The sequence below is a fragment of the Rattus norvegicus genome, chromosome 4 (genome assembly GCF_021556685.1).
Source record: "Rattus norvegicus strain SHRSP/BbbUtx chromosome 4, alternate assembly SHRSP_T2T, whole genome shotgun sequence".
In the NCBI taxonomy this organism is placed as follows: Eukaryota; Metazoa; Chordata; class Mammalia; order Rodentia; family Muridae; genus Rattus; species Rattus norvegicus.
The window spans coordinates 67,769,284-67,783,931 of record NC_141537.1 but is presented as its reverse complement, the minus strand read 5'-3'; the positions used below and the strand labels follow the sequence as shown (position 1 = coordinate 67,783,931).

General features: G+C 45.0%; 1 protein-coding gene across 1 annotated transcript in view; it reads left to right on the top strand.

Annotated features, from left to right (window-relative positions):
* Zc3hav1 (zinc finger CCCH-type containing, antiviral 1) overlaps positions 1–14,406 on the top strand; it is a 68,439-nt gene extending 54,033 nt beyond the window's left edge. The window contains 4 exon segments of the mRNA NM_001447386.1: positions 6,964–7,390; positions 8,180–8,315; positions 10,352–10,613; positions 12,537–14,406. Coding sequence (NP_001434315.1) covers positions 7,008–7,390; positions 8,180–8,315; positions 10,352–10,613; positions 12,537–12,658 — 903 coding nt within the window. The 5' untranslated portion in view covers positions 6,964–7,007 and the 3' untranslated portion in view covers positions 12,659–14,406.
* Positions 14,407–14,648: the final 242 nt, after the last annotated feature.

The window sequence follows — 14,648 nt, the reverse complement described above, 5'->3', positions numbered from 1 at the left end:
TCCCTTAAGAAATCAAAACAAAAAAGCGTATCTCCAACATACATTATCATTCCATAATGTCAGGATGAGAAAATACTGGGTGAAAGTAATACAGAAACCATCTGGGTAAACTCCAAATGTCCAAGTGTCTCCATGTCCAATGTCAGAACACTCTTCAGATCCCCAACTCCTTTCATCCTGTTGACTGCTGTTGGCAGATCTGGCATTGAGCAGCAATAAACTTTATTCTCTTGGTCTGGTTCCATTTCCTGTTAGCAGTTGTCCTCAGTAGGTATCCCATGGCTCTCACATCTCTAACATCTTGAGATATCCAAGTCAACTTCAGCATTACAGCTTCTTGTTCCAATGTATGGGGTCCATATATGATCTTCTGGGCTCCTCTAAAGGGCTTGGGTCATTTCTCCAGCTCTGCCCTCTGTAGCACTCTGGTTGACTCCATTCCACTGCTGTTCTTGGTGATCATTCCATGGTACTAACATCTCTAATACGCTGGGGTCTTCGGCTGCAATTAGGCTTCACCAATAGCTTTTCATAGGCTCTCTTTATGATGCCAAGCCTCAACTTCTTTGCATGATCCCTTCAGTTCTGAGCTGTCAACTGCAACTGAGGCTGCACCTTCACCAATGGCCTTCCCTGGCTTCTCACAGTACCAAGCCTTAGCTACTCTTCATGACCCCCTCATGCCTTCAAAAAAACCTCAGTACTACCTGAGTGATTCTTACACATTACAAAATCCAGGTGAGGTATGAGGTACAGCTTCAGCCATCTCTGGAACACAACTTCTTTGTATTCTCAGAAAACACTTGGCTAGGGCTGGAGGGATGGCTCAGTGGCTAAGAGTACTGATTCCTCTTCCAGAGGTCCTGAGTTCAAATTCCAGTGACCACATGGTGACTCACAACCATCTGTAATGGGATCTGATGCCCTCTTCTGGTGTGTCTGAAGACAGCTACAGTGTACTTATATATAATAAATAAATCTTAAAAAAAAAAAAAAGGAAACCTGTGTCCTCCACTTCTGGATTGTAATTCATTCCAGATTAAAAGTCTAAATGAAAACAATAACCAATTACTAATAAAGCCTAACATGATACAACGATTATGTGTTCAAAGGCGAATGCATAAACAATAAGTTTAGCTTGGTGGGATCTTGCCTCAGAGTCACCACTCCCTTAATCTGTTATCTCCTAGAACACAGAATTGAGCTCCATTCCACTCTGTGGTGCCCTTTTATTACTTGCCTGATACATTTTGTATATTTCCTTTCTCAACTTTTCATCAAAACACTCTTCATGAGACTAATCCAGAGAACAAAGTCTTTGCTGGGCTTTTCTGAGACTTCCTTTGTCAATGCAATTAATTGAGATCTCTTTACCTCAGGTAGACTGTTTAGGCAAGGGCAAAAAGCAGCTATATTCTTCACCAGAATATCTCAAGCACGGTCTCTAGGCCACACACTGAAATTCCGCTCCACAGAAACGTCCTGGGCCAGTTCTGCACAGTTCAAATCATCCTCATCACCAATGTCTTCCATATTCCTACCAGGATGGTCCTTTAAGCCCCACTCAAACATACTACTGCTCCCCAAATCTAACCCCCCAAAAACCCTCATTCCCACATCTCCAAAGAAAAACACGATCCGGCCGGTCATAGCAATACCTCACTCCTGGTACCAACTTCTGTCTTAGAGTTTCCATTGCTGTGAGGAGACACCATGACCAAGGCAACTCTTATAAAGGACAACATTTAATTGGGGATGGCTTGCTGGTTTTGAGATTCAGTTCATTATCATGGCAGGAAGCATGGCAGCATCCAGGTAGGCATAGCACTAGAGGAGCTAAGGGTTCTACATCTTGTTCTGAAGGTAAACAGTAGAAAACTGGCTTCCAGGCAGCTAGGGGTAGGGTCTCAAAACCTACCCCCACAGTGACGTACTTCCTCCAACAAGGCTACACCTACCCAACAAGACCACACCTCCTGGGTCCAGCATATTCAAATCACCATACCCCAACACACTCTTAGGGCTCTAACATTTAAAAACCCTCTGAAAAGACTGTAGAATTCCAAATGTCACCGAATCACAGAAACTATCTGCAGCTGGCAGAAACAAGCCTCAGTAGAGCACGAACTGAGGCAAATCATAGTCAGCTGCAAGGGACAGTCTTAAGTAACTCCACATACCTACCCCTGGCATTAAAATGAAAGCGTATTTTTATCACTACACACAGACATTGTCTTTGGATCTGTAGTGTACTCTAAAGGCATGGTGTTAAAGTGTTCAATGTTAGGAAATAGTAGAAATCAGCACTGGGCTGCCATAGGCCTAAAACAAAAATGCCAATTGATCATGGACCAAAAATCCCTCAACTGAGTCACAGTAAACTTGTCTTTCAGGGATGGAGGGGTTAAGAGCATTAGTTGTTCTACCCAGAGGGCCTGGTTCCAATACCCACATGGTAACTGACAACTGTCTATAACTCCAGTTCCAGGAAATTCAACACACACATGATGTACAGACACACATATAGGGCGAATATCCATCACATAAAATAAAAGGTTAATAAACTTGTCTTTCTTTCTTTCTTTTTTTCCACGTGGAAAGTTTTAATGAGAGAAGAGTAGAAGAGGAGTAAAGGCCAGCCCTGAGCACATGGAGGGAAGTGGGAGGGGAATGGGGAGAGAAGGGACAAAGGGGAAGAGGGGAAAAAGGAAAGAACAAGGAGCAAAAGAGCTGTTGGGGATTCAGCTCAGTGGTAGAGCGCTTGCCTAGGAAGCGCAAGGCCCTGGGTTTGGTCCCCAGCTCCAAAGAAAAGAAAAAAAAAAGAGCAAAGAGCGTCTTTCTTTTTTTTTTGTTTTTGTTTTTGTTTTTGTTTTTGTTCTTTTTTTCGGAGCTGGGGACCGAACCCAGGGCCTTGCGCTTCCTAGGCAAGCGCTCTACCACTGAGCTAAATCCCCAACCCTTTCTTTGTTTTTTTAAGGCATTTATTATGTTTGTGTATACTTGTGTAGTTTATATGCACCGTGTGTCATGTGTGTCGTGTGTGTGTGTGTGTGTGTGTGTGTGTGTGTGTGTGTGTGTGTGTTTGTGCTTGCATGAACAGTTCCACCAAATCCAGAACTCACCAATTTGGTTAGTCTAGCTATTTATCGTCCCCTTATGGGTCCTGCCACTGCCTAGCAAGTACTTGCATTGCAGGTGGACCCCGCACCATCCTGCATTCATATCAGATCTGGGCATTCAAATCCCAGCCTCAGTCTAGTAAGCATTTTGTCCACTGGGTTATCTCCTCCATCCATCTATTCTTTAGCATACAGAATTGACCTCATTAAACTTCTGGATAAACATGCTTACAACATCAGTGCCCTTGAAGTAAAATCCTTCCCTATCTTAACGCCTCTTCTCTGTGTGTGCCCTGACATTCCTCAGTAACCCCTTTCTCAACTTGAATCTTATATCTTTCCCTTTCAGTTGTATCTTAGGTTGGCTCCCTCAGAGGCAAACAGATAAGGGTGGATTGAGAGCAGTTCTTCAGAAGGTGATCCCAAGAAAGCAGCTCTCAGTTTACATTTTAGGCTGGGCTCCCTGGTAAGCAGATAAGGATTGCTGTGAACAGTTTCCCTGCAAGGTTAGTAGGGAGGGGACACAGGGAAAGGAAGGCACTACAGGGACAACAGGGTTCATTTCATTTCCATTAAGGAACCATGGGGAAATCATTGAATATCTCCAAGTCACGCAATAGAGGAATAATAGGCTAGGCATTTGTCCATTGTTAGGAAGGAAAATACTCTTAGGTTTAGTGGGTGTTTGTATATATTGCCACCAATGCAACAATAGAAAAAATGTCTATTTATATGTATATGAGTACATAAAAGAAATAATTCCATAAAACAGACATAATACAGTATATGTCTTGAGATTCTTTCTTTCTTTTTTTTTTAAGATTTATTTCATGTATGTGGTTACACTGTCGCTGTCTTCAGACACAGCAGAAGAGGGCATCAGATCCCATTACAGATCTTTGTGAGCCACCATGTGTTTGCTGGGAATTGAACTCAGGACCTCTAGAAGGACAGTCAGTGCTCTTAACCGCTGAGCCATCTCTCCAGCCCCCTGCCTTGAGATTCTTAATCTTGAGATGTACAAGAGAGAAACCAGTTCCATGTTTTGAGCCAAATTTGAAGCAAGCTTTACTTAAGTACTGACCAGGGTGGACTCTAGTCAAGACCACTCTAGAATTCCCAGCAAGTGGCAATGAGACAGGCAGTGTAGAGATTTTTTTAAGGACAAAACCATATGGCCACCATATTTTCTTATGCGGTTGTGTTGTTTTCCAAAAAACTACAACTCCCAGCATTCCCACTTACCTGGTCCTTGGGCAGGTGGGACTTAGAGTTTAGCTTTAAGAGTAGTTTAACGGACAGAGAGGCTACATGAGACAAATAAATAGGACAGAAGGAGTAAAATAACTTTTGTAAGAACAAATAATATTTAGGGAACGATGAGATAAAAAGCTTGTAATAATGCTTGTTTGTGCAGGTAGGAGGATATCATCTCTTATTTTCTCTCTTTTAAAAAAAAATCATTTGTATTTCATGTGTACGAGTGGTTTGCTGGCATGTAGGTGTGGCACCACGTGCTGCGTACTATCCTCAGAGGCCCAAAAAAGTTGTGAGCTGCCAAGTGGACCCTAGAAGTCAAACCAGGGTTCCCGTGTTCTTAGTTTGTTAAGCCATCTTTCCAGCCTTTCCATTATTTTTTAAGACAATCTCACACTATAGCCAAGGATAGCTTCCAACTAAGCATTCCTCTTGCCTCAGCCTCCCAAGTGTAGGGATTATAATTGTGAGAGGCCACTCCAGAGGTCTCCCCCCTTCTTCCTCCCCACAAAAAAAACCAGAAAGAGAGGTTCCTGCTGTCTCCCTTTCCCATGCTTGTTTTTAGTGAGATAACTGCATCTGTTCATTTTGCAATCTTTACAATAATCCCTCTGATGAATTCTCTGGGTGAGAGCTTTTTGTTTTCTTTGTTGTTGTTGTTGTTGTTTGTTTTTGTTTTTGTAGGCATAAACTCCTTCACACACAGTAGTCATAAATATTCATACATTTTAAAAATATTTTTAAAGATTTATTTATTACATATGAATACACTGTAGCTGTCTTCAGACACACCAGAAGAGGGCATCAGATCCCATTACAGATGGTTGTGAGCCACCATGTGGTTGCTGGGATTTGAACTCAGGACCTCTGGAACAGCAGTCAGTGCTCTTAACTGCTGAGCCATCTCTCCAGCCCATATTCATACACTTTATTATTTTATATGTATGAGTATTTTGCTTCTGCATGTACCATGTGTGTGCCTGGTACCTTTGGAGGTCAGAAGAGGGCATTGGATCTCCTAGAACTGGAGTTACAGATAGTGTCTCAATTATCCATTGGGTGGGGATCATCAAACCCCTGTCTTCCCTAAGAGTCACATGTGCTCTTAATTGCTGGGATAACTCTCCATCTCAACTTTTGAGTCATACAAAATTGATTTTTTTTTTTTTAAGTTAGGCTCTCAGAGGTTGGGGATTTAGCTCAGTGGTAGAGCACTTGCCTAGCAAGCACAAGGCCTTGGGTTTGGTCCCCAGCTCCGAAAAAAAAAAAAAGTTAGGGTCTCATGTAGAACAGGATATCCTTAAACTAGGTATATAGTGGAGGATGGCCTTGAACTCCTGACCCAGCTTCAACCAACCCAGTGCTGGGATCACAGGCAAGTCCACCAGGCCCAATGTATGTGCTGCTTGGGAATGGAACCCAAGGCTTCATTAATGTTAAGCTAGCAGTCCACAGAGCTATATCCCCAGCTCCCAAGCTGAGTTGTGTTTTATCTCCGTTCAGACGGAACACACTTCAAAAGTGATGGCTAGTGGCTCCCTCTTCTGGGAGGTCCTCCGCTCAACCAGTCTCCTTAGCAACTTACCAGCGTTCAAAAAAAAAAAAATTTCCAATGTTATCTATTATTATGTGTGTGCTTAGTGTGCATCAGCATTTATGTATAATGTGTATTAGTGCAGATCCGTGCACGTGGAGGTCAGATACATGTTTCCAGACCTGATTCTCTCTGCCATGGGCTCCAGAGACCTAACTCATGTTGAGGTGTGCCAGCCCCCAGCATAGCTGTAGCCATTTTCTTCCATGCCTGCCTGCTATTTCATAATGTTTCTGTAACATGCCTGCCACTCACTGACACAGGAAAATACCTTGATTCAGAGGAAGGGCATGTTGATCGTATATCCTGTTATGTTCTTGCATGTACTGCATGAGGTTTGCTAATCTTAAGAAATCCTACAACGCTTTACATAGGAGCCATCAAATTAAAGGTCAATATGAACTATTACGTGTAAAATGGCTTGAGTCAGCGTTGATCACTGGCAGCACTTCCCCCATTTGGGTAGGAGCTCACTATGGTTTTTGTGTTTTTGTGGTTTTCCTTTATAAGCTGACAGAGAAAAATCAACAATGTCATGGCTCAATCCCATCTGAGTTACGGTTCTGATTGATCAGTATTACGGTGTGTGTTCAATAGGATTTCAGTCCTATCTGGACTGAAATCGGTGTTTGTGTGGTTTGTAGGGGTTACTCATGGACCCCAATACTTATGAAGGAGCTTATACCCCCTGAGCTGGTTCCTTACTAGTTTTTTTGAGACACAGCGTCATGTAGTCCAGGCTAGCCTCCAACTCCCTTTGCAGTGGACGCTGGCCTTGATCTCTGCCTCCTCTCGCCTCTATCTCCAAGGTGCAACAACCACCAGGCTGGACGAACCACTTTAGCAGTTTGTATTCTTTGCAGCCCTTCCTGCTATCTGCTATCCGCTATCTTCAAGAAACCCAGGAGACAGGAATGCTGCTGGGGCTCAGGCCCTGCCTTCTGAGGCCCGGCCCCCTACCGCTCGCAGGCTCCGGCCGCGGTCGCGGCGGGGAGGAGCCTGCAGGCCCGGGGCTGGCGGGGACGCGCTGGCGGGCCATGGCGGACCTCACCCTATGCGCGTTCCTCACCAAGGTGCTGTGTGCTCACGGCGGCCGCATGTTTCTGCAGGACCTGCGTGGCCACGTGGAGCTGTCGGAGGCGAAGCTGCGGGCCGTGCTGAGGCGCGCGGGCCCAGAGCGCTTCCTGCTGCAGGAGGTGGAGCTGCGCGACGGCCCGTGGGACCCTGAGGCCGAGGTGGCGGCGGGCTCGGGCTCGGGCTCGGGCTCGGGCTCAGGCGGTGGCGCCACGGCCTGCAGGGTGATGGCCGTGTCCTCCGCGCGCCTCTGCGCCCGCTACCAGCGCGGGGAGTGCCAGGCCTGCGACCAGCTGCACTTGTGTCGCCGCCACATGCTGGGCAAGTGCCCCCACCGCGACTGCTGGTGAGGGGCGGAGTCCTCAAAGTCCAGCGGGGCAGAGGGTGCGGGCGGGACGTGTCCTCCGGATGCTCTCGGCGAGCCTGGGTGGGGTGGGACAAAGGCCTTCGCGCTGGCCGCCCCTGTGCTCCTCGTCGCTGAGAGGAAGAACATGGAAGGTCCTCTCCACTGAGATTTATTATTCACCCCTCCCCCCAAATTTGCTTTCCCTGTCCCAGGATGCTAGGATGCTCCCCAACACCAGCCAGGTTAAATCCGTGTCGCTACTTTTGAATTCACTTATGCCAAGTGCTGCTTGAGGGAACATCTGGGGGGGCTTCAAGGCCTGCGGAAATTCTGTTCTCTCCTCCCCCTCCTTCCGTAACCGCAGCCCATTTGCGCTAAAAAGGCTGGTGTAGTCCAACCGCAGGAAACTTGGTGGCAGGATGGGGTGAGGGCCTGGCTGCGACATCGCCCAAGCACCTCTCCCAAGCCCAGTGCTTTGCAGCAACTCAGAAAGCTTTTTGGTACTTTCTTTATAGTGTTGGTTGACAAAGCGAGACCAGCAGCTGTCGTTGGCCTGACCGTAAAGTTTTAGTCACTGTAAAAACAGATGACTACCCTCAGCCAAGCCTGAGGGTAGGATACTCACCAAACAGGAAAATGACCCCTGGAAGCTGAGTTGCCTCAACCAGGAATTGTTTTAGTACTTGGACAATTCACTTGTAAATTGGAAATGCCCTAGGCAAAGAATTAGACCTGCCAGCCTCCTCCCTCCTCTGGACCGCGGCTTCTGACTGCTCTGAACTCTTCTAGGTCTACCTGCTCTCTGTCCCATGATATCCACACACCTGTCAACGTCCAAGTCTTGAAAAACCAGGGCCTTTTTGGCCTCAATGAAGCCCAGCTTCGAATCTTGCTTTTGCAGAACGACCCCTGCCTTTTCCCAGAGGTGAGTCCTTGAGAAGCTGCTCTCCTCCCATCAACCTGGGCAGGGCTTTCTCTCACTGATCACCTATTCCTCCATGTTTGCTCTCTTTTGTTGGGGTAGGATCTTATATAGCCCAGGCTGGCAGTGAACTTGCAACTTAGCTGAGGCTAGCTTTCTGTTCTGCTAATCCACCCCCACCCCGACCTCCCATCACCACTTTAGATGTTAATTTTAATTGCTTTTAAGTACTATGCTTTGGTTCCAGTATCCATTTTTAATTGCTGGAATGGTAAAAAATTAGCACATTAGTTTCTACTTATGTGAATTTATTATTTTGTTATAATCATCGCAAATTTATGAGATTACCAATAAGATAATTTTAAAAGATTTATTTATTATGTTCTCCCTGCACATACACCTGCACACCAGAAGAGGACACCAGATTATAGATGTTTATGAACCTCCATGAACTGGGAATTGAACTCAGGACCTCTGGAAGAACACCCAGTGCTCTTAACCCCTGAGCCATCTCTCCAGCCCAGTATAAAACTTTAATCTGGTGTGATCATTCTGTTGTAGACATTCCTGTCAGAGGCAGGAGGAACAGACACTTCGATCCAGGATGTCTCTTTCTGTAGCCTTCCTAGTCTTGGAGGGACCTCAGCCCTGATAAAATCAGATCCATGACTTCCATGCAGAAAAGAATTTTAGGGAGAGCTCATATTCAGTAGGGTTTATAAATAGACTTAAAATTAAATGTATTTACAGGTGAGGTTTTTTTAGGGGGTCAGGTATAGGGAGCAGTGTGGCGTCTGTGGTAGTGCATCCCTGTAACTGCAGCAGGTGAGAGAGGAAAGATCTCTGAAAATGTGAGTCCTGCCTGGTCTGCATAGTGAGCTCCAGTCCAGATGACTTCACCCATTAAAACCCTGCCTTAAAAACAAACGAGGGGTTGGGGGTTTAGCTCAGCGGTAGAGCGCTTGCCTAGCAAACGCAAGGCCCTGGGTTCGGTCCCCAGCTCCGGAAAAAAAGAAAAAAAAGAAAAAAAAAAGACAAGTGTGATGGTGCAAACCTGAAATTCTCTAGAGGCCAAAGAATTGAGTGGTTTTTTTTTTTTTTTTTTTTTTTTTTGGTTTTTTTTTTTTTTTTTCCGGAGCTGGGGACCGAACCCAGGGCCTTGCGCTTCCTAGGCAAGCGCTCTACCACTGAGCTAAATCCCCAACCCCCAAGAATTGAGTGTTTGAGGCCAGCCTGGGCTATACATCAAGATCCTCACTTGAAAATGAAGCAAACTAAAGCCAAACCCAAACCAGGATAAAAGAAAGATAAATTATGGCCAGGATGCTGAGAACTCTCATACATGGAGCAGCCAGATTTGGAGGTTTTCCACAAAACAAAAACAGTTGTGCTTGGTGGCTCACTCCTGTAATCCCAACTCTCAGCTGAGGCAAAAGATAACAAATTTTGTCTCAAAACAGAAACAAAGGCCAGAGGGATAGCTCAGCTCCTAGAGCACTTGCCTGGCATGGGCAAACCCTGAGTTCAATTCCAGGGACCTCATAAATGATAGTTTTGGAGGCTTCTGATCCCCCTGTCTCCCTGATGTGATTACAGGCGTGCCCAGGTTTATGCAGTGCTGTGGATCAATCGTGTTGGGCAACTTACCTATAACTTTGGCTCTAGGGGACCTGTGGGTACCTATACTTTTATGCATATAACCCCTTCCCCCCCCCACACCTTTTTAAAAAAAAATACAGACATGGTGGTATCGATACCCTGTAATCATGATGGTGGGGAGGGGAGACAGGAGAACCCTGGGGCCTGGTAACCAATCAGTGAGTTCTAAGTTCCACCAGAAACTTTGTCTCAAAAAAATAAAGTGATTTAAAAAGACACCCCACCCCAAGTGCTGACCTCTGGCCTTCACATGCATGTGCACATACATGCACCCTCCCCCAAAGATGCCATTAAACTTCTCATTTAGTTAAACTGTACTATATTGGCTTAAAGGTAATAATGAAAACTCCCATTCAAGCCTTGCTTCACTTCTGCCCCAGGTCTGTTTACTGTACAACAAAGGTGGTGATGTCCTTTATGGCTACTGCAACCTCAAGGATAAGTGCAACAAGTTTCACGTATGCAGATCCTTTGTGCGGGGTGAATGCACTTTTCAGACCTGCAAACGCTCCCACCAGCTCATTCACGCTGCCACCCTGAAGTTGCTAGAGGACCAAGAACTTAGTGTTTCAAGTGTGGTGAATTTCCAGATAATCTCTACCTACAGACACAAGAAGTTGCACAAGATGCTTGAAGAGAAAGGTAGGCAGAGAGCCATCTGTGAGGAGGTGTGCTAAGGTTTTCTGTCCTGTGTAGTAGGAGGGGCAGTGAACAGAGGCCAGCCTGCAGACAAAACATTTCATTTGCTAACTGCAACCTTTTCCTTGGAAAGTTTGATACTGTCAACATTTTATTTTGTTATTACTTGTGTGTGTGTGTGTGTGTGTGTGTGTGTGTGTGTGTGTGTGTGCACATGCATGCATGCTTGTTCTCAAATGCATACATGTGGTGTATGAGGGAAGGGACCAGAGGAAGCCAGAAGAAGGGATGAGGTCCCTTTGAGGTCTGTGAGGTGCTTGCAATTACACAGCAAGTGCTTTTCGTCACCGAGCTGTGTTCTAGCCCCAGCTAACATTGCATGGTGTGGAAATACGATTCTAACCAAAGCAGAGAAGATTTTGCCAACTTAGAGGATTTGCCCATGGTAGCTTCTGGGCAAACTAGGAGTCAAGGATTTGGTAGAATAATCCTAGTAGTTCAGCTGAGAACATGGGAGGGAGATGGTAAGTGACGAGTACTGTATGTGTGGTTTGCTTTTATGAAATTGAACTAAAGTTTTCCCCTATTTTCATTTTTTTTAAGATTTATTTATTTTATTTATATGAGTACACTGTAGCTGACTTCAGACACCAGAAGAGGGCATGAGATCCCATTACAGATGGTTGTGAGCCACCATGTGTTTGCTGGGAATTGAACTCAGGACTTTTGGAAGAGCAGTCAGTGCTCTTAACCACTGAGCCATCTCTCCAGCCCCCCCTATTTTCATTTTTAAGCAATCTTGACCCCATTACAGGTAAATGATTAGGAATAAAATGCATGTCTCAAGAAGTGCTGGAGAGATGTCCCAGCAGCTAGAGCACTTGTCGCTCTTGCAGAGGACCAAGGCTGGATTCCAGGCACCTACAAGATGGCTTAGAAACTCTATTATTTATAAAATAATAAAATAGGGGCTGGAGAGATGACTCAGCGGTTAAAAGTGGTTAAGGACTGCTCTTCCAGAGGTCCTGAGTTCAATTCCCAGCAACCACATGGTGGCTCACAACCATCTGTAATGGGATCCGATGCCCTCTTCTGGTGTCTGAAGGCAGTTACAGTGTACTCATGTAAATAAAATAAATAAATCTTTAAAAAATTAATAAAATAATTCTTTTTAAAAAGTTTTTCTTAGTCGCTGTTCTATTGCTGTAAAGAGAGACACCATGACCAAAGCAACTCTTATAAAGAAAATCATTTAATTGGGGCTGGCTTACGATTTCAGAGCATGCATCATCATGGCAGGGAGCATCGTGACAGGCACAGCAGGAACGGTGCTGGAGAAGTAGTTGAAAGCTATACCCAGATCCATAGGCAGAGAGGGAGGGGGAGGGAGGGAGGGGGAGGGAGGGAAGGAGGGAGAGAGAGGGAGGGAGGGAGGGAGAGAGAGAGAGAGAGAGAGAGAGAGAGAGAGAGAGAGAGAGAGAGAGAGAGACTGAGAAGTGACTACACTCTGCCTGGCATGGGCCTTTGAAACCTCAAAGCCCACCCCCAGTGACATATTTCCTCTAACAAGGCCTTGGCTCCTAATCCTTCTAATCCTATCAAAGAGTTCCACTCCCTGGTGACTAAGTATTCAAATGTTCGGGGGTGGGGGGAGGCAATCTTATTTAAACCACCACAAAGTTGCGGGGAGATCCATTTTGTGGTAACTCTTCAAGCCCAGTTACTGAGGAAGTGCTGATCTGGCTGTTAGCTTACTCTCTCTGTTTACTAAATTTAATATCAGAAATATCTCCTCATGTTGCCGCCTACCCTTTCCGACTGCTTATTTTATTTACTTTTTTTTATCCAGTCCACCCCATTCCCTCCCATGTTGCTTACAACAATGTAGAATTAAAACAGAAAACTCATCTCTCTTCTTCCTTTCAGACAACTCGACTTCTACTGAGCAATCACAAGGCCTTGGGAAACAAGGAACCCCCGGGGCTGGGGCTGTGGAGGCCAGGCCTTTCTTCCCTGCCCGTGCTCAATCGCCCTGGAAGCCCCAGTAAACCTTAACGAGGAAGCAAGAAGCAGCTTGTGCATCTTGGAGGATCAGAAGGAAGACTTCTGCTGAGATGGAGTTTTTAGCTGGTCTTTCTTTCCCTCACTTAGTATCATTGGCAACTCGGATACCTACCTCACAGATGATTGGCAGAAACGAAAATATACTTGCGACTGACGTTGGACCTGGAGTTGGCAAAGAGAGGGTAAAATTCTGAGCACGCAGTCCAGGGTGAATCCTGAAGCTGTAGCCTCTCTCTGCAGCTCCTGAACGCCTTCGAACCTCTGGATGGAGGACAGGTTTCTGCTGCCTTCTGGGTCCAGCTGGTGTTTTCTAGACTCCATTTATACAGCTTACATTACAGACATCACAGTTTGTGTGCTCTGTCATTATTTGTTACTTGGGTTTATACATAATCCCTTTTTGCACAGAATTATTAATATAGTTTAGTCACGTTTCTTATTCTGGAATATTTCATACTCTGACAATGTTTGACTATCTCATTTTGTGTCTGTGCAGTATTGGGTTTAAAAGCCAGTTTGTACTTTTGCCTGGCTTGTAGGTGCTAAACAATACTGTCTTCTGATACACATTTCTTTAACCATCTGTGTAGATAACCTCTGTCCTTGCTTGCTATTGGGTCTTGCTTGATTTTGTGAATTTCCTGTGTTGCATTTTGTGGCTCATGCCCTCTGTGCTGTTGTCAATACCGTGTTTGTAATATTCAAGTTTCTGGGTCCATCCTCAACCAGTATCCCAGCTAATAGTCTTTGGGCTCTGCCCAGAGGTTTCTACCTCACCCCACCCCTCTCATCTTCTGTCGAGCCTATCAGAGCTCAGCTGCTCTATCTAGAGGGATGTGTAATTCGTTCCTTCCAGTTGTATCTCCCCCGAATGGATGGAGACAGGCCATCAGGAATCTATATATATCTTACCCGTTTCATGGTCTCGCCCTACTTCTCCCTCCCTCAGCCCCTCCGTCTCCACTCATCCTGGTGTTTTCAGTGTGTGCTTTGGAGACATTTGTTGTGGTCATGTTCCCCAGTGTCACTTTGTAAAAAAGATTTGTGTCTCTTACCATAACATGACATTTGAGAAGTAGTAGCAATTCAGTAAGTTTTCATAAAGCCGAACTTCCCTTATTTGGAGAAACTTTTATCATGATGCCTAGGGATCGAAAGAGAAGAGGGATGTAAAAGTGTCCTTTCCAAATGAAAAACCAGTTTCCTGGACAGTAAGCTTGCTGACTTACTGTTTTTCACTTCGGTGGTCGGTGACAGTATTTCTGAAATTGTGTTTTACATTCTTTTCTTCCTTTTTAAATTTCTAGCTGTGATCTCTCTCTCTCTCTCTCTCTCTCTCTCTCTCTCTCTCTGTGTGTGTGTGTGTGTGTGTGTGTGTGTGTGTGTGTGATCAAACCTAGGACCTTGCCCATGTGAAGCAAAGTCCTCTACAACAAGGTACATTTAAGTCCTGGACTTTAAAATAAATTTTTAGGCCAGTCACTGTGGTGTAGGCCTTTAATCCCAGCACCACAGAGGCAGAGGCAAGCAGATCTCAGTGTGTTCATGGCTGCCTAATCTACGTAGTAAGTTCCAGGCTAGTCAGAGCTGCATAGTGAGACCCTGCCTCAAAAGAAATGGCATTTAATTATTATTACGATTTATATGCTGTCATTTTCCTTTATATATGATGTTACTGGTCTGTAATCATTGTTGCAACATTTTATTAAAGTCTGTAATATTTCATTTTAAATTTTAGTTCTTTTGGAATTTAGTCTACAAAATTATCTTTCTGTATCTTTGATACTGGGAATAGGCCTACGGCTCATGTGTGCCAGACAAGTGTTCTACCTCTGAAATGTATCCTCAGCACTAAAATTATGTTCTGTAACTGTTATTGGACCGAGTCTGGATGCTCATTCCATGATGGGCAGATAAAGAGATGTACTGAGGGAAAAAGGTGATTTTATTCACAAATCTTCTTAGAAAGGAAGG